This window comes from Ips typographus, linkage group LG2, assembly GCF_016097725.1.
Source record: "Ips typographus isolate SLU linkage group LG2, UJ_Ityp_2.0, whole genome shotgun sequence".
NCBI lineage: Eukaryota > Metazoa > Arthropoda > Insecta > Coleoptera > Curculionidae > Ips > Ips typographus.
Window position 1 is genome coordinate 2,744,645 of NC_138423.1, and position 25,517 is coordinate 2,770,161.

At 36.5% G+C, this 25,517-nt stretch overlaps 1 protein-coding gene and 1 long non-coding RNA gene across 3 annotated transcripts in view; one reads left to right on the forward strand and one right to left on the reverse strand.

The window, feature by feature from the left end:
- The window catches only part of LOC145725449 (nephrin-like), a 378,014-nt gene that overhangs the window by 294,529 nt on the left and 57,968 nt on the right, over positions 1–25,517 (forward strand). For both annotated transcript variants that reach the window (XR_014177277.1, XM_081974215.1), the window contains exons 6-7: positions 3,320–3,462; positions 5,207–5,345. Coding sequence is in view for 1 of the 2 variants with exons in the window: in XM_081974215.1 (XP_081830341.1) it covers positions 3,320–3,462; positions 5,207–5,345 (282 nt within the window). In the remaining variant the exon portion in view is untranslated. The remainder of the gene's footprint in view (positions 1–3,319; positions 3,463–5,206; positions 5,346–25,517) is intronic.
- On the reverse strand, positions 4,200–5,320 carry LOC145725454 (uncharacterized). Its single transcript, XR_014177278.1, has 2 exons — positions 5,248–5,320; positions 4,200–4,500 (listed from the first exon to the last, which is right to left on the reverse strand). It is a non-coding gene; the product is annotated as an uncharacterized LOC145725454 (long non-coding RNA).

The window sequence follows — 25,517 nt, forward strand, 5'->3', positions numbered from 1 at the left end:
AACTAAAAAACGGTCATGTGACCTCTAAGTCACATGACCTTTAAGATTCCGTTATGACGTGAAAAAAGAGTCAAATTTGATGAACAAAAATCGTCACGTGACCGTTTGCATCTTAACAGGAAGTTCAAATTGAAAAACGGTCACGTGACCCTTCATACATTATTTCGCCACATTCAGTCAAGTGACCTACGGAAATACGTTTTGACCTTTAAAACAGTCACGTGACCTTAATCGAATTTCGTTTTGACTTAAAGAAAGAGTCACTAGACCCTTAAAAATCAATTTGATAATTGAAAATCGTCACTTGACCATTTGTAACGTAAAAAGGGTCAGTTTGAGTTTTAAACGGTTACGTTACCCTGAAAATAACGTTTTGACATTTGAAGCTGTCACTTGACAATATCAAATTTTTAACCTTAAAATAGTCACGTGACCTTTAATGCCCGTTTTGACGATAAGAAAACAGTCACGTGAACTTTAAAACTAAATTTGATAATTGAAAATCGTTACGTGACCATTAGCATCTTAAAAAGAGTCACGTGACTTAAAAAACATCAGTCTAAACGTAAAAACTGTCACGTGTGTGACCTTCAGGATTCTGTTTTGACGTTAAAAAATAGTCAAGACGTAAAGGATGCCATTTTAAAATTAAAAATAGTCGCGTGATTCAGGGAATCAGTTTGAAACTAAAAAACGAACATATGACCTTCAGAATTCTGTTTTGACGTAAAAAAATAGTCACGTGACTTTGAAAATATCAGATGAAACGTAAAAGCTGTCACGTGACGTTAAGGATGACAGTTTAACATTAAAAATAGTCGCGCGGTTTTTCTAACGGTCATTTCAAACAGGAAAGTAACATCGTTTTCAATAACACCTATTTACACTTACCCCTCTTGACCCTTCTTCTTCTTCTTCTTATTCATATTTAAGATCTCGCGATCTGTTAGTTTTGCAGGTTCCTCTGGATCAGTTCCTGGGAGGTGGTCTTCCGGGTGCTCTTTTCCCTATTGGTTTCCCTTCAAGTGCGATGCGTGGCAGCCTTCCCTCTTCCATTCTTCTCACGTGAGCGTACCAATATCTTTTTCTTTGTCTCCCCCATGAAGTCTTATAAATCCTGACCTTGCTATCCTTTCGCATGTATTCGTTCGCCCATATTATCTGCCTTAAGCAGGCCGACATGACAGACGCTTCGTTGATCTGGCTTCTTACGTCCTTTACTGGGTTGTGATAACTCGACAGATCCATTCCGATGATTTTGTCCTGAACTACCAGCTTACATCTTCACCATCACGGGATCTTTAGCAAAGGTTATGCTTTTCGTTTTTTCTATAGATATGGTCATGTTCATCGCTTGGCTGACCTGGCAGAATTTGTGTAGTTGTCTCTGTAGATCGTCCTCCGTTTCCGCGAAAATAGCTGCATCATCGGCGTAGCATACCATGCTGATTCTTTTATTCTATCCCATTCGGTATCTCATATTTAGTAATGATACTTCCTCTATAATTCTGTCCATTGAGAGATTGAACAGAAATGGGCTAAGGCTGTCACCTTGTCTGATGCCTCCTGGTGTCGGTATCTCTTCCGTGTCTCTTGCCTTTACTTTAGTCATGTTGTCAAATCGATGAAGCAGACATATGCTGGAGTATTAATTTCGATTGATTTTTCTTTGTTTGATAATGAATATGGCGTCGGTCGTGGATCTGTTTTGTCTGAAGCCTTGTTGTTCTTCCCTGTTTGTTATTTGTCTTTCAAGTCTTTCGTTCTTCAAAATGCCGGTAAGGAGTTTCATGCTTGTGTTCAGCAGCGTTATGCCCCTGTAGTTGTCTGGGTGCGTTTTCTGTCCTTTCTTGAATATAGTTATACTTTTGGGCCATTCCTCAGGTATTTTCGATGTTTCTAAAATTTTGTTGTAGAGGATTTTTAAATGTTTTCCTAGTTCACGTCCGACATATTTCAGAAGTTCTTTTGGGATGAGGTGTGTCCCGGGAGCTTTTCTGTTTTTTGATTTTTGCCATTACCTCTTCTTCGTTCAGTGCTATTTGATGGTTTGTCTCGTAGTTTTCGATGCTTATGGCTTCTTCGGTGTTATAGAATTTCCTCAAGTATTTTTCCCATACATCTTTGGTGACTCCTTTTGTTTGCACAAACTCATTTATTGGCTTTTTCCTGTTCTTGAGCATCTTCCAGACTTTCTTCTGTGCTCCATATAGGTCGTGATACATATCTAGCTTGTAAATTTTGCCCAGTAATCTCGTTTTATGGCATTGATTCTGTTTCTCACTTCTGTATATGCGGAGTGTTTTTCTGGCGTTAGTGAGCTATATGAAGTAGGATTTCTTTTTCTATTGTGAAAGTTCTTTAACTTTGTGACAGAACCAGGTTTTTTTGTTATTATTGGTCCCATTTATGTTGACTTTTCTTTTACCAATGTCAGTTCAGTGTATTTGTTAATCGGTTCTCATACAGGCTTCTCGTTCCATCATCCTGTCAGTGATTCAATATTAAGCTTTTCGATGGTTGCTGTAGGTTTTTTTGATACTGTGTGCTCTTACCTCTATTACTAGACCCTAAAGTAGCTAATAACTATTTGGCCATTATATTGTATCCCAAAGATTAATTGTCGAATAAGTTGTATTCCTATTTCAAGGCAAGTTTATGTGTCGAATTGTTATTTGGAGAATTGGTATTAAATGATAGTTTTGTCATTGTCACATTAGTCTGATTTGTCATTTCTTCGGAATCTCTGGCTGTTAATTAAGCCCTCCAAAGACAATCTATTTGAAAAATTAAAATACTTGTCATTCGTGTCCATAAAATTGAAAAACGAAGGACCATTTTCTCTCACTGGAGTTGTATGATCATTAAAGAGAAGGAATAACACATAGTCGTTTCAACAATATCCTTATTTTAGCATTCAATCCTGTGTGTGTAAGTGTAGAGAAAAAATAGCTTAGAATTCAATATAAGCAAGTGTTTAAGTTTTAGAATGAAAGTATGATGACCTGATATTGAAAATATACTAGCAACAAATTGGGATAAAACTCGTTTTGTGATTTTCTCTGAGTAACTGATTTCTTCCCCTACAGTTACTAAAATTTCTATTTTAATAACTAATTTTTTATTTAAAAACCCAAACCGAGTGAGCAAGTTGCATGTTTCATATTTATTAGTTCCTATTATGCTTATATTAGCAACTTGATGTATCAAATAAAAAATCTTCAAATAAACTGATTTATTGGTCGAATATCTCATATATTTACAAAGAAGTTTATTGGCAGATGGAAATACCGGCCCTAAACTTAATACATTTTTACAGGACGGTAGGAGAATAGAAGGAGGAAATCCGGTGGTTAGTCCTGACGGTAACGTGACCAGCAGTTTGTTGGAGTTTATCCCGAAATTCAGCGACCACGGTCTGACATTAGCTTGCAAAGCATCCAATCAAAGAATTCCATTTAGGTAAGTTGGATTTAGTTAGAAAACTTTATACAAGGTGCTTGTGAATTCCAGACATTCCACATCAAACGTTTTAATTGTGTGATGTAATAATTGTTTGCTTGACCTTCCACAAGAGCATTGATATTAATAATGGATATCAATACTCATTCTGTCATTATTCCCTAAAGGGAATGTTTAAAAATAAGGATGTGTCATGATTATTATCATCCTGAAGATGAGATTTACTCAAATCTCCCTCACCTCCTAGTTGCATGATAATATCGTCATAACTGGCATCAGATTCACCCTGACCATTCATTCTAATATTCTAGTAAATAATAGCTATTTATGTAACCAGTTACGAAAAGATCGATTTTGTGTAACGAATGAATGTTTGTAGGGCGAGCGCAGGGAGGTCACAATAAGACATTTTCGAAACGTGTTGTATACATAATTTTTTCTAATTTTGACCAAAAAGCGGTAAAAACCATCTTTTAAAGTGATTTAACACAAATATTCACTTTCATAGCACCTTGTATAAACTGTGACAACGACATGTTATGATGGATGTCGCCCATATGTTTCTACGGAAATGCATAAAAACAGGGAGTGATGAAATGAACTTTTCATAACTAGTTACATAAAGTGATACTTTTCGTAACTAGTTACGAAAAGTAAAACGTTTTGTCACTCTAATCAGTTTTGAAAAGTGTCACTTTATATGCCAAAATTAGCAAAGAAAATTTAAATAAATAAGCTTGAATAAAAATTGTATTATAGGGATGCTAAGTTATTTTTAAGGTAAATAACTAAACCTATCTAACTTACTTTCTACCTAAAAATCCTGCTTCTAAATATATCATGGAAACTACAAATATCTTTAATACAAAAAATTACAAACTACTTACAACTAATACTCTTCGTCAAAGAGTCCAAATTGTCCAAAATAAACCGTCAGTTGACCAATCTTCTTCTTTTCCGTTGAGGTGGATTTTTAACTGCAAAGGCTGTATCTCGGTAACAGCCGGGAGGCCTCCTCCGTTATAGATTTAACCATTTCTGGAATAGGTCCTCTATCACAATCTGCTCCATGTCATAACGTGGACTAGACGGTACAATTGCTGGCACTCGGTATTACACTCAGTAACTTCCGTTCCGGAAGGAAACAGCTTTCTAAAATCCCCTGATCTTCAATAGTCTGATTTTTGCTCAAATTTTTTAGAAAAAATGACTTTCCAGCTCTCATTAAAAGTCTCTCCTGACAATCAACAATCAAAAACAAAATAAACTTTTTTCCCACCTTCTACCTCCACGTACCACCTTTTTCACCTCCTTTGAAGTTCAACAAGTAATACTGTTAATTTTCTTAATAACTACATACAATCCTACTAAAACTAACTATAATGGTAAACACTTGACATCCCTACAAAAATGTACCTTTTCTATAAATTAAATGAATAAATTTTCTTTATTTTCTTGAAAAAAAATCCTTATTTTTAAGACAGATGCAATAAAGTAATAGAACCTCTCTACTACCTACATTGGAACGCCATCCCATTGTATTTTGATTTTTGAGACTTCCTAATTTTTACTTTGCTATACCAAATCATTTTATTTGAAATACTTCACTGTGTCCTGCTAGAAATGCAAGTTAGAGTGTTATATCATACTAACCAATCAATCATCAAATTTGAAATTATTTTTTGTTGAAACTACAGTTTTGCAATTCAAACTATCCTTTGATTAATGCCCTAATTTGTTATAGTGAAATTCAAAGAACTTGGATGCTAAAAGTACTCTACTCACCCAAAGTCAACATGACTTTAGGTCATGGACTGGATTCTAGCAATATTCACGAAGGGGCTGACGTATATTTCGAGTGTCATCTCATAGCGAATCCTTGGGTAAGTTTACTGATATGAATGTATTGAAGATAGCCGACAAACAACATTAGATAAACGAAAGTGTATCACGTGTTTCGTAAGTGCGGTTTTGTGAGATATTTTTACGACATACTTTCGTCTAACTTTTATTAAATTGTATGTATGAGATCGTAAATTGGGACCTTCAATCTACTCGGTTGCGTCGTAATTTTTTATGTTAGTAGTATAAACTTTGAAATTATTGTGGTGTGGTTTAATTTACACACAAATCAGAACAATGCAAACATTATAGCTATTTCTAAAACCAGATAGGAAGAAGGCAATAAGCAGATTTTTGGAAAAAACGTAGCGAGTTGCTCAAAAAGGTGAGTTACTGACTGTTAAAATTAAACCCTGATAAAACTATAGAGTTTTATATATTTTGAATTATACAGGGTGGTCCAGTTTTAAGTGTCAATAATTCACCATTTCATAGCTAATCAAAAAATAAGTTGACTTGCATTATGTCATTTTTCTGAAAAACGTTTCCTAAGGAAGATACAGTCCTCCAAATTTCAATTTAAAAAATCGTTTTATAGTTTAAAACTGAACATCCTTGTGAAAGTCCAAATTTGTACTGAATAGTCTAAAAACTTTTTTACTACTAGGAATGGTCTTATGATTCGCTTTCTCAGACTGCCATCCTGGTTGAGTGTCTGAAACTGGCATTCAAGAACTAAAAAAAGTCCGGAAATCAAGACAAAGATTGTATTGTGCATGAAACTCATTTTTTACTACTAAAAATAGTATAAAAGTTGACTTTTAATGCTAGAACGGACCTTACTAGGACAAAAGAGAGTCCAAAAGTATATTTTCAAGACTTTAATTGGTGTACAACTCAATATTCTTCTCAACTTTCAACAAGTCAAGAAGTAAATTAAATTTTCGGACTATTTTATTTCTAAAAATTAGTTCTTAAGACTATTTGGTACCAAAATTTTTTACTTTTATTACTGAAGAAACTTGACTTTTGGAAATAGTCTTAAACTCGATTTTTCATTCTTAAAAAGCACTAAAAACAGTCTGAATACAATTTATTGCACCTATGAGTGTAGAAGTCAATTTAATAGTGAAGACGCTTGAAATAACATTTTCAAGACTATGGTCAGTGGACACACTGGCTTTTAGGCCTGATAAGTCAAAAACTTTGTAAAGATAGTCTTGAAACTCGATTTGAGGCACTGAAAACAGCCTTAAAACACTAAAAACAGTCTAGTTTATTAAGAAATACCCGAATTTTTAGCACTGGGGTGTCTAGAAGTCGATTTAATAGTGACAAAGCTTGGAATGCCATTTTAAGTCTATGAAGAATGTAAAAATTGTTTTTTAAGTTTGCTATGTCAATAACTTGGTGAAGATAGTCTTGAAACTCGATTTTCCAAGCTGGAAGCAGTTTTGAAGCACTAAAAACAGTCCAGAATTCGAAGAAAATGAAAAGCAAAGTAAAAAGCACGAAAAGTTCGTTTTCAAGACAATTTTCATGAATCTAATGTCAATGTTCTGCATCTAAGACTATTTTCAAGACTAAAATATTGAAATTTGTCTTCAAATTATGAAAACTTACTTCACATGCAAATTTTAAGCTTCTGATGTCACTTTTCATTGGTTCAGTCACATTTTGGGGTTCAAGTCAATTTTTAAGGTTTAAATGTATGAATTTGTAGTAACAAATTCTTGAAATAGTAGTTTTTATGTCTACAAGTCAATTTTAATATTAAAGTCTCTCGATTTGCATGAAAACTGGTTACAAACACAACTTTTAAGCTTCTGAAATTTTTATCTTTTCTAATTCAATTTTTAAAACTAAAGTCTTTTAGTTTGTCTGGAAACTATGAAAACTGGCTACAATAATATTTTTTAAACTTCTTAAGTGAATTTTCCGTTTCCAAGACAATTTTTAAGTTGGGTTAGGTTAGTTTTAGGTCTTTGACCGTAATAACGTGTAATAAAGTGCTTGTTCCAAATTTGATCAATATTTATGACTGTATTTTCCTTAACAAGCACTTTTCAGGAAAATGACATAATGAATGTCAACTCATTTTTTAATTGGCTATGGATTGGTGAATTATTGACATTTAAAACTGGACCACCCTGTACTGAGCGTGAAAGAAGAGTGAGTGAACTGAGCACCAAGAGAGATTGGAGCAGAGAATCCATTGAAACATTGGTAAACAATACCATAATATGGTATACGGACGGATCTGCAGGAGTCTACGGGCCTCGCACCAAATACTCCGAACCCATGGGCCAGTTCCCTAGCATTTTGCAAGCGGAAATTCACGGCATAGAAAGGTGTATTCAGTTCAACCTCGACAGGAAATACCGGAACAAGGAAATTACGAGCCTTTCCGATAGCCAAGCAGCCATCAAAGCGTTGAGCTCATTTAACATCAACTCGATGATGGTTCTGGAGTGCCTAGGAAAGCTCAATGATCTAGGAAGGAACAACTCTGGGTTCTGGTTCACGTCGGAGTAGAGGATAACGAACAAGCAGGTACTCTGGCACGAAAAGGAACATCAGCGTCACTGATCGGGCCAGAACCATTCTTCGGCTTTGAAAAAGCATATGTCCAGGAAGAACTTAATAAAGCTGAAGAAGAACTGAGAGCAAAGACTTCCACGACTGAGGCAGGCCAAAAATCTCATCGGCAATTTTAACCGAGCAAGATCGAAGACACTGATTAACCTCAGCAAAATTAGTCTCAAGTTCTAGTCTCTAAGTCTCTAGTTACAGAATGAATAAGTCTAATGAGCCATCGGTTGTGTTTAAAAACTCCGTCACTTTGGAAACATTACACTAATATTCTTTTTTTGATGGTTGGTTCATAAGTTATGAATATCAGCAATTTTCCACTTCTTTGAGCTGTTTAATACTTTATGGTATTTCAGTATTATGGGCCAACAGGTAGCGAGTATTCTGAATTATAAAAGTTTATACGTTACTTTAAAATTCACTCGCCTTGCAGAAATGCTGGGTAAATGTAGAATATCAGGTTTTTCCTAATGCATTTTCCGTATTCTTGTAGTAAAAGCGCAATGCGACACAGAGTTTCTAGAAAACTTCAATCAAAACTCTATACTTTTAAGTACCTTCGAAAAGCACGCCTTTGTCGCCTATTTTTATACTAATTTCCATCAAAATATAGAAACACATCAGTGAAATGTTTCATTTTCTGCACATTTAACGTTGCACATTGACGTTTAAATTCCTGTCTATAATCATTTCGGCGATGCCACAATAGCCACCAAAACCAACCCTAATGACTGAAACAATAACGGCATAAATTTATGCCTGAATAAATATTCTTTATGGACATTTCACCAAGTCAGCAATACAACAATAGATTCCGAAGAGGGTAAATTTCCCTAAACCCCCGGAATCCCTCAGGGTTTAAATTTTCTCCTTGTTTTGCCTCGCCACGTTAAGCTCTCTATTTCGTGCTAGAAATTATGTAATTTGAAACATTCGAAATTAAAATGCTCGAAACTGGAATTAAACGGTGCCCGTTCGACATAATTTATTCACCAAGTTTTGCGTTTCCACCCAAAGATCCTACGTCTCTGACTTTGCATGACCGTTTTGTAAAAGCACTAAATAATAAAATGGTGATTTACTGCTTTTTTCAATTTTTTTCTAATGACTCTATTAATTTTTTGTGTGGTAATAAATTCTATAGGGTTTATTAACGTCCAGTTTTAGTATTCAAGTGGTTAATTTTCTTTAAATTTCAATAAACGGCTTACTAAAATAAAATTTAAGTCTTGAAAATAACCATTTTTATAAAATTTGATTTTACCAAGGAAGGTATGTCAAGAATTTTTTCTAATACTTCTAGTATGGTTTAGTTTCTTTGAAGTTGTATTAAGTTCTATTAGACTTGTTCGAGATATAAGAGATTTTCCAAAGTGTGAAAAAGGAATGGTTTGTGTTTGTAATGAACCTAAATCAAAGCAGGTAAAAAAATTTGTTTGTAAAAAGCTAAAAAGTCAATTTTTTTAAGCAATTTTTGTATAAAGTACCTATAGTATTGAGAATCAGAGAATCTCAGAAACCATTTTTCTTTCTGGACCGGAGACACTTAATAGTAAATAGAAAATATTACCAAAACTAAAATCTGTCAACCACAACGAATCTGTCAATTTATCCAGTAAAACTAATCCTCTCCAAAGTTCAGTAGGTAGGAGTTCTATTTTCTATTCCTTTCAACTCTTTTACCTTACTTTTCTTTTATTACACTCCAAAGTGGAACTGAATGGTAAATCTTGGATTCAATGCCTTTCAGTCAATTAGACTCTACCATTTGAATACCATTTTTTAAATAAAAAACTAGTACAAACCTAACAACATTTTATTTTATAAAACTAAGCCCATACCTATACTATATTCTTGACTGAAACTGATGTAATTTAAATTGAATTTTAATGTAACACTAAATTGGATTAAAGTCATACATTTCACAAGTTGGTGTCAACATGAACCAAAAAAATTAATTTGTATCGTTAGGCAACATTTCCAGCACATTCTGAGTCAATTTGGCATAATTTGTCAGTTTGGCAACATTTTGAAACAAATTTTCGGTTGACCAGTTTTGGTTCATCAGACTGGAAACTAGTGGAATTGGTCACAGCAAAACATTTTTTGAATCAAATTGGTGGAATATGTGTGTTTGCCAGCACATTCCGAAGCAAATTGCTAAAATTTGTCAGTTTGGCAACATTTTGAACTAAATTGGTAAAATTTGTCAGTTTGGTAACATTTCAAACCAAATTCTGGTGTGGTTAATTGTGGTTGGTGCGTTTGGCGACATTTTCAACATCTTTCCAAGCAAATTGTTGGGATTTGTCAGTTTGCCAAAATTTCTAACCAAATTCTGGTTCGGCCAGTTTTGGTTGGTGAATTTGGCTGCATTTCCAACTTCTTTCGCAGCAAATTGTTGATATTTGTCAGTTTGGCAAAATTTCAAACAAAACTCTGGTTTGGCCAGCTCGGGTTGGTGAGTGTGGCGACATTTTCAACATCTTTCCAAGAAAATTGGTGGAATTTGTCAGTTTACCAAAATTTCAACGAAATTCTGGTTTGGTCAGTTTAGGTTGGTGAGTTTGGGGGCATTTCCAATATCTTTCGGAACAAATTGGTGGAATTTGTCAATTTGGCAACATTTCAATCCAAAATCTAGTTTAGCTAGTTTTTGTTAGTAAGTTTGGCGACATTTCCATCTTTTGAAACAAATTGGTGGAATTTGTTAGTTTTGCAAAATTTCAAACCAAATTCTGGTTTGACCAGTTTAGGTTGGTGAGTTTGGCGACATTTCCAACATCTTTCAAAACAAATTGGTGGAATTTCTCAATTTGGCAACATTTTAAACCAAATTCTAGTTTTGTTAGGTTTAGTTGGTGAATTTAGTGGCATTTTCAACATCTTTCGAAGCAAATTGGTGGAATTTGTCAGTTTGGCAACATTTCAATCCAAATGCTAGTTTTGGTTAGTGAGTTTGGTGACATTTTCAACATCTTTCAAAGCAAATTGGTGGAATTTCTCAATTTGGCCATATTTTGAACCAAATTCTTGTTTTGTTAGGTTTAGTTGGGGAATTTGAGGGCATTTCCAATATCTTTCGAAGCAAATTGGTGGAATCTGTCAGAATGGCAACATTTCAAAACAAATTCTGGTTTGGTTAGTGAGTTTGGCGACATTTTCAACATCTTTCAAAACAAATTGGTGGAATTTCTCAATTTGGCAACATTTTAAACCAAATTCTAGTTTTGTTAGGTTTAGTTGGTGAATTTAGTGGCATTTTCAACACCTTTCGAAGCAAATTGGTGGAATTTGTCAGTTTGGCAACATTTCAATCCAAATGCTAGTTTTGGTTAGTGAGTTTGGCGACATTTTCAACATCTTTCAAAGCAAATTGGTGGAATTTCTCAATTTGGCAATATTTTGAAACAAATTCTTGTTTTGTTAGTTTTAGTTGGGGAATTTGGGGGCATTTCCAACATCTTTCGAAGAAAATTGGTGGAATCTGTCAGAATGGCAACATTTCAAAACAAATTCTGGTTTGAATAGTAAGTTTGGCGACATTTTCAACATCTTTGAAAGCAAATTGGTGGAATTTTGCAAAATTTCAAACCAAATTCTGGTTTGACCAGTTTAAGTTGGAGAGTTTGGCGACATTTCCAACATCTTTCAAAAGAAATTGGTGGAATTTCTCAATTTGGCAACATTTTAAACCAAATTCTAGTTTTGTTAGGTTTAGTTGGTGAATTTAGTGGCATTTTCAACATCTTTCGAAGCAAATTGGTGGAATTTGTCAGTTTGGCAACATTTCAATCCAAATGCTAGTTTTGGTTAGTGAGTTTGGCGACATTTTCAACATCTTTCAAAGCAAATTGGTGGAATTTCTCAGTTTGGCAATATTTTGAACCAAATTCTTGTTTTGTTAGTTTTAGTTGGGGAATTTGGGGGCATTTCCAACATCTTTCGAAGAAAATTGGTGGAATCTGTCAGAATGGCAACATTTCAAAACAAATTCTGGTTTGGATAGTAAGTTTGGCGACATTTTCAACATCTTTGAAAGCAAATTGGTGGAATTTGTTAGTTTTGCAAAATTTCAAACCAAATTCTGGTTTGGCCAGTTTAAGTTTCTCAAGAATTTCTCAATTTGGCAACATTTTAAACCAAATTCTAGTTTTGTTAGGTTTAGTTGGTGAATTTAGTAGCATTTTCAACATCTTTCGAAGCAAATTGGTGGAATTTGTCAGTTTGGCAACATTTCAATCCAAATGCTAGTTTTGGTTAGTGAGTTTGGCGACATTTTCAACATCTTTCAAAGCAAATTGGTGGAATTTCTCAATTTGGCAATATTTTGAACCAAATTCTTGTTTTGTTAGGTTTAGTTGGGGAATTTGGGGGCATTTCCAACATCTTTCGAAGAAAATTGGTGGAATCTGTCAGAATGGCAACATTTCAAAACAAATTCTGGTTTGGATAGTAAGTTTGGCGACATTTTCAACATCTTTGAAAGCAAATTGGTGGAATTTGTTAGTTTTGCAAAATTTCAAACCAAATTCTGGTTTGGCCAGTTTAAGTTTCTCAAGAATTTCTCAATTTGGCAACATTTTAAACCAAATTCTAGTTTTGTTAGGTTTAGTTGGTGAATTTAGTAGCATTTTCAACATCTTTCGAAGCAAATTGGTGGAATTTGTCAGTTTGGCAACATTTCAATCCAAATGCTAGTTTTGGTTAGTGAGTTTGGCGACATTTTCAACATCTTTCAAAGCAAATTGGTGGAATTTCTCAATTTGGCAATATTTTGAACCAAATTCTTGTTTTGTTAGGTTTAGTTGGGGAATTTGGGGGCATTTCCAACATCTTTCGAAGAAAATTGGTGGAATCTGTCAGAATGGCAACATTTCAAAACAAATTCTGGTTTGGATAGTAAGTTTGGCGACATTTTCAACATCTTTGAAAGCAAATTGGTGGAATTTGTTAGTTTTGCAAAATTTCAAACCAAATTCTGGTTTGGCCAGTTTAAGTTTCTCAAGAATTTCTCAATTTGGCAACATTTTAAACCAAATTCTAGTTTTGTTAGGTTTAGTTGGTGAATTTAGTAGCATTTTCAACATCTTTCGAAGCAAATTGGTGGAATTTGTCAGTTTGGCAACATTTCAATCCAAATGCTAGTTTTCGTTAGTGAGTTTGGCGACATTTTCAACATCTTTCAAAGCAAATTGGTGGAATTTCTCAGTTTGGCAATATTTTGAACCAAATTCTTGTTTTGTTAGTTTTAGTTGGGGAATTTGGGGGCATTTCCAACATCTTTCGAAGCAAATTGGTGAAATCTGTCAGAATGGCAACATTTCAAACCTAGTTATTAGAATCTATCAGTTTCGCAAAATTTTGAACCAAATTGGTAGGATTTCTGAGTTTGGCAACACTTCAAAACAAATTCTGGTTTGGCCGGTTTTTGGTTAGTGCGTTTGGCTGGATTTCCAACACCTTTCGAAGCAAATTGGTGGAATTTCTCACTTTAGCAACATTTCAAACCAAATTCTGGTTTGGTCAGTTTAGGTTGGGGAGTTTGGCGGTATTTTCAACATCGTTCGAAGCAAATGGGTAGAATTTGTCAGTTTGGCCAGTTTAGCTTGGTGAGTTTGGGGGCATTTCCAACATCTTTCAAAGCAAACTGGTGGAATTTCTCAGTTTGGCAACATTTCAATCGAAATTCTGCTTTGGTCTGTTTTGGTTGGTGAGTTTGGCAATATTTCAGCTTCATTTTCTGGTTTGGGTACCAGGTACCAACTGGTCTAGTAAATACACTAAATATACGGAAATTATTTTTAGAGGTCGTCAGCAATTTTTTGCTCTTGAGGAACATGTATTGGCAAAAAAGTATTTTTGCCTCTGTGACTTATCCTAGTTGATTTTAATCTTTTTTCTAGTTCTGTATTCCATATGAAATTGTTTGCTTTTTGGTGTACCATTCGGAAGTAAGAATATTGCAAGGTATACAATATTTTTATAATAAACTACTGGAATGGTTTTGCCTATATCTTATAAATTTTTACTGAGATTAATTATTTCACTCTTATCTTCAGGTTGGGTTGGGCTTACGTCTCACTCTTTACCAAAGAGTATGTAGGGAACAAAAATAATTTTTTTTTTGATAAAATTAAATTTTCTCGAATTTCTTCCATTCGAATATGGTAACTCATTTGAATTCAAATTACATCAATTCAATAAATCAAACTGAGGCAACACCTGGTTTCGGAAAATTCGATTTGCACGACTGCAGCATCCTATCGAGTATTAGAATTGTCGCGATGCGGTTTTCTTATTTCCAAAGGGACCGCCTGGATCCGGTTGGGTAACTCAACACAATTAAGTCCCAACGGTAACAAAATTGAAAAAAACCTGCAAGGGAGAAATTCTACTGTTCTGTGTCTTTTTAAACGCAAACTTTGTCGCGTTTGTAAAAAGTTATCAGTTAACAAAAGAAAAATCGATTCCGGCTGATAAAGCTCGAACGTTCAACGCCAAGATAAATTGCGACTGCAGTGATTGCACACTCACTGTCCAATGGAAAAGTCTGATTTCGGTTTAAGATAAATCACTGCAGGTAACTTGTGTTGAATGACGAACGCTGAAAGAAAACAATCGTTACTTCCTTGCCCCTCTAAAAAAAAATTAATTAAAAGTTTGTGTAATTTCATTAAACCGGTTTGTTCAAGCTTCTAAAAAATGTTCTGATATTTAAAGGCAGGGAATTACTTGTCTCTTCCAACAAGGATCTTATCAAAATATTAACAAAGTGAGATTGTTTCCTAATTAGCTGGTTTAATTAACCAAACTTTATAATTATGATGATGTAATATTATTTATTTGGTACAGTGTATTCTATATTACTAAAGCTATGTGTTTGCAACAGTTTTTCTGTAATTATACAGGGTATTCCGAATGTAACTTATATATTATAGCTTTTAGTGTCTTGAGATGTAGTTTGTGACAAAAATATGGAAGCAAAAGAAAGTTTAAAACAAACTAATGAAAATATGGACAAATAAGGATTTCTCAGTTTGGCAACACTTTAAAACAAATTCTGGTTCGGCCAGTTTTGGTTAGTGAATTTGGCTGCATTTCCAACTTCTTTCGCAGCAAATCGGTGAAATTTGTTAGTTTGGCAAAATTTCAAACCAAATTCTGGTTTGGCCAGTTTAGGTTGGTGAGTTTGGGGGCATTTTCAATATCTTTCCAAGAAAATTAGTGGAATTTGTCAGTTTGCCAAAATTTCAAACCAAATTCTGGTTCGGCCAGTTTTGATTAGTGAGTTTGGCTGCATTTCCAACATCTTACGAAGCAAATTAGTGGAATTTGTTAGTTTGGCAAAATTTCAAACAAAATTCTGGTTTGGCGAGCTCTGGTTGATGAGTTTGGGGGCATTTTCAACATCTTTCCAAGCAAATTGGTGGAATTTGTCAATTTGCCAAAATTTCAACCAAATTCTGGTTTGGTCAGTTTAGGTTGGTGAGTTTGGGGGCATTTCCAACATCTTTCAAAACAAATTGGTGGAATTTCCAAATTCTGGTTTGGCTAGATTTGGTTAGTGAGTTTGGCGACATTTCCAACATCTTACGAAGCAAATTAGTGGAATTTGTTAGTTTGGCAAAATTTCAAACAAAATTCTGGTTTGGCGAGCTCTGGTTGGTGAGTTTGGCGACATTTTCAACATCTTTTCAAGCAAATTGGTGGAATTTGTTAGTTTGCCAAAATTTCAAACCAAATTCTGGTTCGGCCAGTTTTGGTTAGTGAGTTTGGCTGCATTTCCAACATCTTACGAAGCAAATTAGTGGAATTTGTTAGTTTGGCAAAATTTCAAACAAAATTCTGGTTTGACGAGCTCTGGTTGATGAGTTTGGCGACATTTTCAACATCTCTCTAAGCAAATTGGTGGAATTTGTCAATTTGCCAAAATTTCAACCAAATTCTGGTTTGGTCAGTTTGAGTTGGTGAGTTTGGAGGCATTTCCAACATCTTTCCAACAAAATTGGTGGAATTTGTCAATTTGCCAAAATTTCAACCAAATTCTGGTTTGGTCAGTTTAGGTTGGTGAGTTTGGGGGCATTTCCAACATCTTTCAAAACAAATTGGTGGAATTTCCAAATTCTGGTTTGGCTAGATTTGGTTAGTGAGTTTGGCGACATTTTCAACATCTTTATAAGCAAATTGGTGGAATTTGTTAGTTTGGCAAAATTTCAAACAAAATTCTGGTTTGACGAGCTCTGGTTGATGAGTTTGGGGGCATTTTCAACATCTTTCCAAGCAAATTGGTGGAATTTGTCAATTTGCCAAAATTTCAACCAAATTCTGGTTTGGTCAGTTTAAGTTGGTGAGTTTGGGGGCATTTCCAATATCTTGTAAAACAAATTGGTGGAATTTCCAAATTCTGGTTTGGCTAGATTTGGTTAGTGAGTTTGGCGACATTTCCAACATCTTTCGAAACAAATTGGTGGAATTTCTCAATTTGGCAACATTTTTAACCAAATGGACAAATCAGATATCAAAAGTGACCTGTTTAGTAAGGAAGACATGGAGAAAAATCAGACAGCTGTGAAAATGAAGAAACTTATAAACATTAGAAAACCTCGTAGTGGACGACTCACTCTAACAATAAGAAGATGGTGCCATTCAAGGATTTGAGAAAGAAAAATTTGAATTACGAAATACACTTGGGAATTACGATGAAAACTATCTCTTGGTGACGGTTTCAAATTTTCGGTATCAGGAAGTCGATACTTGATGGTAATAGAGTAGAACAGTTTCCATAATATGACATTCCTCTATGTTTTTCGTAAAGGCTGAAATACAGTATTGTGAAGATAACTGTGTGTTGTTATTTCACTCCACTGAGAGATAATGGACTTCTACTTTTACTCTTATTTTTCTATGTGTTTCTATTACCATTCGTCTTCTTCTATTTCTCACTGCACTTGATTGATTCATCAGGTTCTTGTTTTTCTACATTCTATTGAAAACTTCAGTGTTTCTTACTCTTTCGATCCAAGATATGCAAAATATTTTCCTATAAATATACATTTTTGAAGCTTTAATGTTTGAAATTAAGTCCGTGGAGAATACGTAGCAGCGTAGAATTCGGATTCTAAAATCTAAGTCACGCTTAGTAAAGAAGTTTTTGATGATAAACGTCCTCGTGGCATATTCAATTCTGGATAGTATCTCTTTCGTCGAATCGCAACTATCACACACTAGTGTCCCTATATATCTGCTCAACCATCTTGCTATGTATATGAAGGCCAGCACTGGGACTCTTATATTTATCGACTATATTCTAGGTATCGGACATTCTATGCACAAATAGCTAGAAAGCCAAAACATGGCGAGAGAATTAGAGATCTTTCAGAGGTGTAAAATTCACGTGATGTTGTGGCTTCCTACCGGTTTGAGCACAAAAGGCTCAATACCAAGAATATGGTAGACAAATAGAATTCTACTCTACCTGCATTACACGGAGTCCCATCAGTACAGGTTGTGTTAGCAGTTTCAAGAGAACCAGAAATTTCGTTTTGGGAATGTTTATATGCAGTCCATAACGCTTACCGCACTCAACACTAAGATCTAATCATCTAATAACATCTATGCAAGTTGCTGGAGTTCAGGCAACAATAATTGTATCGTCGGCATATCGAACAGATTCCGCAAAAATGGTATGAGAATTTTTATAGTCACGAGTGGGAAATAATTCTCTCGGTGAGGTCTAAAACCTTGTGGTGGTGATCACACGAGTCGGTTAATTTATAATACCACATCATTTTACACACAAATGGCTCTGTAATGTTTCTTTACTGTTTCCATGCTCCAGTGCTCTAACTGACTTCTTCTTCTTCAGGTGCCGTCTCCGTTTCGAAGGTTGTCAATCATCAGGGCGATTCTTATTGTTGAGACCGCAGCTCTAAATAGTTCGTTGTTATTGCAACCAAACCATTCTCTAAGGTTCTTCAGCCATTACGTCTTCTCCCCACAGATCTCTTTCCTTCGATTTTTCCTTGCATAATAAGTTGCAATATTCGATACTTTTCCCCCCTCATGACATGTCCCATATATTGCAATTTTCTGGCCTTAATTGTCGTAATAACTTCTCTCTCCTTATTCATACGTCTCATCACTTCCACGTTGGTTATTCTGTCTACCCATGAAATCCTCAGTATTCTTCGGTATACCCACATCTCAAACGCTTCCAGTCTCCTCATTTCGGTTACCTTCAGCGTCCAGGCTTCCATCCCATAATACAGTACGGACAGCACATAGCATCTCATTAGTCGTATTTTCAGTTCCAGGTTTAGATCCCGACAGCAGAAAAGCCTTTTCATTTTTATAAATGTGCTTCTGGCCTGTTCGATTCTGATTCGTATTTCTTGTGAGCTGTCGTTGTTTTCATTAATGGTCGTGCCTAGGTATTTGTATTCTCTTACTCTCTCAATAGGTTGATTGTTTACGTATATCCTACGAATGTCCTGAGTTGTTTTTGTCATCAACATATATTTTGTTTTGTTTATGTTCTCTCTCTTCTTTTTCTAACTGACTACAACAAGCATATCAGGGTTGCAAAGAGGGATTTGTGGAGGAAGTTCTGTGGGACGATAAACGACCTACCGGACACATACAGAATCCATAAAATCCACTCTAGAGAGCCGAAACAGGACCCGGGCTCGATCAAACGACCCGATGGTTCTTACACCGCCTCTAGGAAAGAAACGTTAGAGCTCTTGGCACAACATCACTTCTCAGGTTGCCTGTTTTTGACTAAAGATGACCGCTCTTCAGAGTGGGTCCGTAAAAGTCGGCCTTCTCCTGAGAATTGGCGGACCTCCAAAACTATATAGTCAAAGACAGTACTCTTAAATGTGTCATAGACACATTTAAGCCATACAAATCTCCAGGTCCGGAGAGCATATTCCCGACGCTGCTCCAGCAGAGCCTAGAGGAGCTATGCCCGACCTTGCTTACGATTCTCCGAACCAGCTTGGCATGGAAACATATACCGACAAGTTGGTGACGGGCAAAGGTAGTGTACATCCCAAAAGTTGGGAAAAAACACCAGAGCCCGAAATTACTTAGGCCGATCAGCCTAACGTCCTTTCTGTTGAAAACCCTTGAAAAGCTGGTCGACAGGAACTTGAGGGGAAAAGCTCTGCTATCAAATCCCCTCAATGCCTACCAATATGCTTACCAACCGGGCAAATCAACAGAACTAGCCTTGAACAACCTTCCCCCCCCAAAAGTCCCTCGAGAGTAAAGGAATAGCAATTGACATCTTTCTAGATATAGAAGGTGTCTTTAACAATGCACTCTCCTCATCACATACGGCGTCGGCTAGGGCGAGGGGAGCAGAACCCAACGTTTGTGGATAGATCGAGGTTCTGCTAACGCAAAGGACTGTGACGTCCGAGCTGCAGGGAAAGATGGTCGGCTTCCTTCCTGTGAGGGGTTGTCCGCAACGAGGAGTTTTATCTCCCTTGCTGTGGTGTCTCTTGGTGGACGATCTGCTGGCCACCCTTGCTCTTTGGAACGTCGAGGTCCAGGCTTATGCTGATGATCCATCTGTAGTCATTAGAGGACTCCGGGATGACAACTATTTGCTCACCATACAGGAGGTCCACAATGTGATACAAAGCTGGTGCGAGAAGGAGTGCCTTAGGGTACATACGCTCAAAACAGTAATTATACCTTTTACCAGAAGGAGGAAGATGGAATTTCTTAAACCGTCCTCCCTCTCTGGTAAGACAATACCATATACCTGGAACCCGCTTGTGGACAGACTAGTCAGTAGAGCTAAAATCCTGCTTTGGAGATGCAAAAGCATCCGCGGGAAATCCTGTGGTCTAGGGCCCCAGCAGCTATACTAGCTTTACACCAGCACAACTATACCTGTGCTACCCTACGGGGCTATAGTCTGGTATGGCAAAAGCCTTCTCGAACTGTCTTGAATCCAAAGACAGGCATGCCTTTTTATCACGGAGGCGTTCAAGACAGCGCCCACGTCCACGTTAGAGTGCCTCCTTAACTTACCCCCCCTTCAGCTCTTGCGTCGTCTCAAAACCGGCATAGATCGATTCCGCTGATGTTCTAGTCTTCATATTTGTTACTTTTGAGCCATTCTACGTCTGTTGGGACCACATCGGACGCTGAATTTGGCTCGTGTGTGGTCAATCTGTGCCAAATTATATTATTTTGTCTCAAAACCTGCATAGATCGATTCCGCTGATGTTCTAGTATGCATATTTGTTACTTTTGGGCCCTTCTACATCTCTTGGGACGCATTGGACGTCATTGGACGCTGAATTTGGCTCGTTTGTGGTCAATCTGTGCCAAATTGTATTATTTCATCTCAAAACCTGCATAGATCGATTCCGCTGATGTTCTAGTATGCATATTTGTTACTTTTGGGCCCTTCTACGTCTGTTGGGACCACATTGGACGCTGAATTTGGCTCGTTTGTAGTCAATCTGTGCCAAATTGTATTATTTCGTCTCAAAACCTGCATAGATCGATTCCGCTGATGTTCTAGTCTTCATATTTGTTATTTTTGGGCCCTTCTACGTCTGTTGGGACCACATTGGACGCTGAATTTGGCTCGTTCGTGGTCAATCTGTGCCAAATTGTATTATTCCGTCTCAAAACCTGCATAGATCGATTCCGCTCATGTTCTAGTATGCATATTTGTTACTTTTGGGCCCTTCTACGTCTGTTGGGATGGCATTGGTCGCTGGATTTCACTCGTTCGTGGTCAATATGTGCCAAATTGTTTTATTTCGTCTCAAAACCGGCATAGAAGAGACAGGCAAGGATAGCCTCCTACCGGCTCTTCCATACTACCCGTATCCTGGCCACATTTTGAATTCACAGGCATCTTCATACGGTTTTAAAAACCGTTTCTGGTCTTTACAAGGGTATTCAATAGAAATGTTTTAGACTGTATAAGAAAGTCGATATTAGTATGAAAAGACTTTTGCCATAGTTATTTTAATAAAATCAAGTTATTGTTCAATTATAATGTATTTGGTGTTGATTCTAAATCAACAAAACGCACAATTTTTATCAATATTAATAAACAGCAACATTTTTTAACTTATAAATTAGTACACACGTGCACACAAAGTTTGGTTAATTATACGTAACTTGCTAACATGTTAGTCAATACTGTCTGGCGGTACACATTGAAATTTTCTTGACTTATTGCCCGTCACTTTGATTGGCATGGTAATTAAACAACTTTATGTTATCAGAAGTTTTGTTGACTTCTACTTTTGGCATCGCTCAATTCCAGACAAATTGATGAAAAGTTGAAGAGAAAAAACTTTTCGACGTTATACGGACAGCAAAGGTCGCGAACGTTCTTTATCATTACCGTTAAATTACGGAACTCTGGCAAAATTATGCCATTTTTACATGACTTGGAAATACTTGGCCCAGTTGGGACAAAGAGGCACCTAACGAATTGCGAATAATTTTAGAAACTGCTTTTGTACCCTCGAGTTTTCAAGAATGAATCTAACTAAGAAAGTTGAGTGAAAAATTTTTGTAAATTTGTCGCCAAACAGGATAATTATTATTTGCGAGGTGGATGTACGTTTTAATTGAAAAGAGATACAATTTTGCAATATTGCTTTTCTGTTTTTATCAATTACTGATTCAGACACAAATGTCAAAGAGAAAAAAATGTATCTATCCTCAATTTCCTGGTTCGTCACCCTCCTCAATAATCAACTGCAATAAAATAAATCCCTAATTGAATTTTACCGGAATAATTTAATTACGCTCTCATCTACCCATCCAAAACGGAAACTTATTTGTTTTGAAATCAAACTAATCCAATAAATCAAAACCGAGCTCTCATCGGCTTTTGGCAAATTCGATTTGCTCGGGCGGATCTCGACAAGAATTGAGATGGTATCAGGAGACCAATTTTGGGAGACGGTAGTTTTCGACTTTATAAACTCTACGGCTGATAAAACGTCGTAGGCTAAAATAGCTTAGATAAGAATTTTGTTCCTTTCAAATGTATTAAAGTAACGTACGGAGTGTCTCATGATATTTTGCTATATTGGTAAAAAGAGATAATTGCCTCCAACCATTAAACTGTCAGGTAAGAGCTATTTCAAGTTCAGCAAAGGTGTTAGAACAACTTTAGAAAGTGAGTTGCAGTTCAGGGTTTGTTTGTACACTTTTCAATTGTTGGAAAATTTTCTTCTTCTTCTTCTTTTAGTACCGTGTTATGTTTACTGAAAAATATAAAAAAAAAATAAAAACAGTAAAACAGTATGCAAGACGATCTGCAAATGCACGTACAGCATTTCTTAAACATGTTGGGTTCTTGCAGCTCTTGTGTATTTTAGATTGGGACATTGCTGTCAATTTTTGACTTCAGAGAAATAAATCATTTGGGGACAGATCAGGTGATCTCGGTGGCCAAGCTAGAGGCCCAAATCTGCCTATCCATCTGTCAGCAAAGGTGCGGTAAAGAAAATATGTAATGACCCTTGTAGAATAAGGAGGAGCTCCATCCATTCAAAACCACAGATTCTCTATGGCTAAATTTTCTAATTCTCAATATATCGCTATCGAGATTTCCCTCAATAAAAAATGGCCCAATAAGAACATTGTTAATTAGGTTAGGTTAGGTTAGGTTAGGTTAGGTTAGATTAGGTTAGGTTAGATTAGGTTAGGTTAGGTTAGGTTGGTTTAGGTTAGGTTACGTTAGGTTACGTTAGGTTAGGTTAGGTTAGGATAAAAATGGCCCAATAAGAACATTGTTAATTAGGTGTCAATCCAAACGTTAACTCTCAGCATTATACTGAGAGTGGGTGAACATTTGTACGTGCTCATTTGTACTTGGCTAGTATCTAAAAAATAAGGAAAAACACAATTTCATACAATGCCATTTGAAAAGAACTCTCACCTATAATTTTGCGAATTCACACAATCATTTAACTACTGGAAAGATGCCTCATCAGTGAAAATAATTTTTGGTAAAATAAGCTCATTATTGTTAATTATATTTTGCATCCTTTCACAAAAATCGGTTCTTCTAATTTTATCATTTTCATAGAGCATTTGATGATTGGAGTATTTGTAGGCTTTGTATTTGAACTCTATGTTTATCTCATGTTTTTACTGCATTCCCCGACAGCCCCAAGCATATCTCGCAAATCCTCCATGTTATATGCAATTAGAACTGTGTCGTCCGCATAACGAATACTGTTGACCCATACACCATTCTCCTTAACGCCCACGTTGAGTTCTTCTAAGGCTTCCTGAAAGATGGCTTAAGAATATAAATTGAAGAGAAGTGGGGAGAGAACACACCCTTGTCTGACCCCTCAACAAATTGGTCTTGCTTCTGTGAGATCGTTACCAAATCTGACTTCAGCCGTTTGGTTCCAGTATAGGTTTTGAATGCAGCGGATGTCTTTTTGGTCTATGTCCAATCTATTTAGGATTTGGATCAGTTTATGATGTTGGACTCTGTCGAACGCCTTTTCATAATCGATGAAACACAGCATTATGTCCTTTTTCTGATCGTTGCAGTTCTGAATCAGTACTTGAGTCGCAAGTAATGCTTCTCTCGTGCCTAAACCTCGCCTGTATCCAAATTGTGTGGCTCCGATGTTTCTTACGCACTTTATTGATATTCTGTAGTGGATAATCTTAAGGAATATCTTTAGTGTGTGACTCATGAGGCTGTTTAGTCTGTGGTCCTCACATTTTGTGGCATTGCTCTTTTTCGACAAGGGGATAAAATTCGATGTTAACCATTTGGCGGAATATTCGCCTGTGTTATAGATTCGATTAAATATCGTCTGAAGAACTGTGACGCTTTTGTCGTCCAACAATTTGAGCAACTCTGCAGGTATGCGGTCTGGGCCAATCACCTTTCTATCTTTGGATGTATTGATCGGGCTTATAACTTCCTCTTTTGTGATGGGAGGTCCAGAGAGGTTTTTGTCGTTTACATTTTCAACAGCAGGTCTTTCATCAGCAAAAAGGTTGCTAATATAGTTTTCCCATATGATTTTACGCTGTTGACCATCCTGCGCTAATTTTCCCTGATCGTTTTCCATATTAGAGAATGGACTCTTTCTATATACTCCTGCGGGCTCTTTTATCTTTCTGTGTAGGTTGAAGTCATCGTGTGTTCTTTGTAGTTGTTCTAGTTCTTCATACTGTTGTTTCAGCCACTCATTCTTAGCGGTTCTTATCTTGACTCTCTTGATTTTTTTGTAGTTATCATCATTCCCTTTGTTTTTGTTCCCCCTCTTCGTTCCTCAAACAGAGCCAGTATCTCATCTGTCATCCAATCGTGTTTTTGTGTTTTTAGTTTATGTCCCAATTCTACGCAACATTGGTCATGGCAGCCTCCATTTCTTCCCATACGTCAGCCATGTTAGCTTCCTCTATCGTCTGTGAATCTATGGTTGTCAGTACTTTCTCATTAAGATTTTTGGTAACTTTGTTTTTTGTTTCTTCATCTTTAAGTCTTTCGTAATCTATCTTTGGCTGTGGTACATGGGTTTTGATTGTCATAATTTTGATTTTGATTACCGCTATCAAAAGAACATGGTCTGAGGGCACCTCGGCCCCCGGTTAGGTGCATACTCTCTTTACCGATGTCCTATAACGTTTGTTGATGAGTATGTAATCGATCTGATTGTGGATTATGTTGTCTGGGCCGATCTCCTGGAGCCTTCCACGTATATAAGCGTTTAGGTGGCAGCTTCTACCATGTGTTTGTTATTTTCATGTCTTCCTGCTGGCAGAATTGGCAAAGACGTTGGCCATGATCATTGTGTATTTCTAGTACATAAGGTCCCACCAATGCTTCAAATCTTCCTTCTCCCATTTTGGCGTTGAAATCACCCATAATCATGTTTATCTAATGATTTTTAACTTGTTTGAGTATTTGCTTTAATTCTTCGTAAAACGTTTCGATCTCATCTTCTGTTGAATCTGTTGTGGGTGCGTACACCTGGATGACATTAATGTTGACTGGTTTGGCGTATAGTTTAAGTAATATGATTCTGTCTGAGAAAGGGAGAACATTTATTACAGATCTGGATAACTTTTCAGTCAGGACTATTCTTACTCCCTTTCTATGATTTCTGTCATTATTTCCTGAATAGTACATTACCCCTCCAGAAACGTGGCACACTCCAGCCTGAGGCTACCACGTTTCCGCGACACCCAGAATGTCCATCTTCAGTCTCTTAGTAGGTTTTCCAGCCTCATACAAGCTACTCACGCCTCGTAAACTTAGTCTCTCCCTCCTGACTTTATGTAACACAGTTCCCCCCGGAGATCCGATTGGGGAACGATTTATAAGTCCGGACAATTTTGGGTTAAATGCATTCATCATAGGATTTCATGTGTTTTATGCGATTCTCTTGGAATGAGTAGTGAAGGTGGTATCCCATTGCCTTCTTCCACTTTATACAGGGATTTAATCCTGTATCTCTGCTACGTATGGTTATACCGCCAATATTCGCCCGCCTTTGCCTAGTGTTTTCTAGCAGGGTGCCCAGGGTCACCATTCGAGCAGGTGAGGTTGGCATTTAGGTAGCATTGATGTTAACGCTACTTCTTAC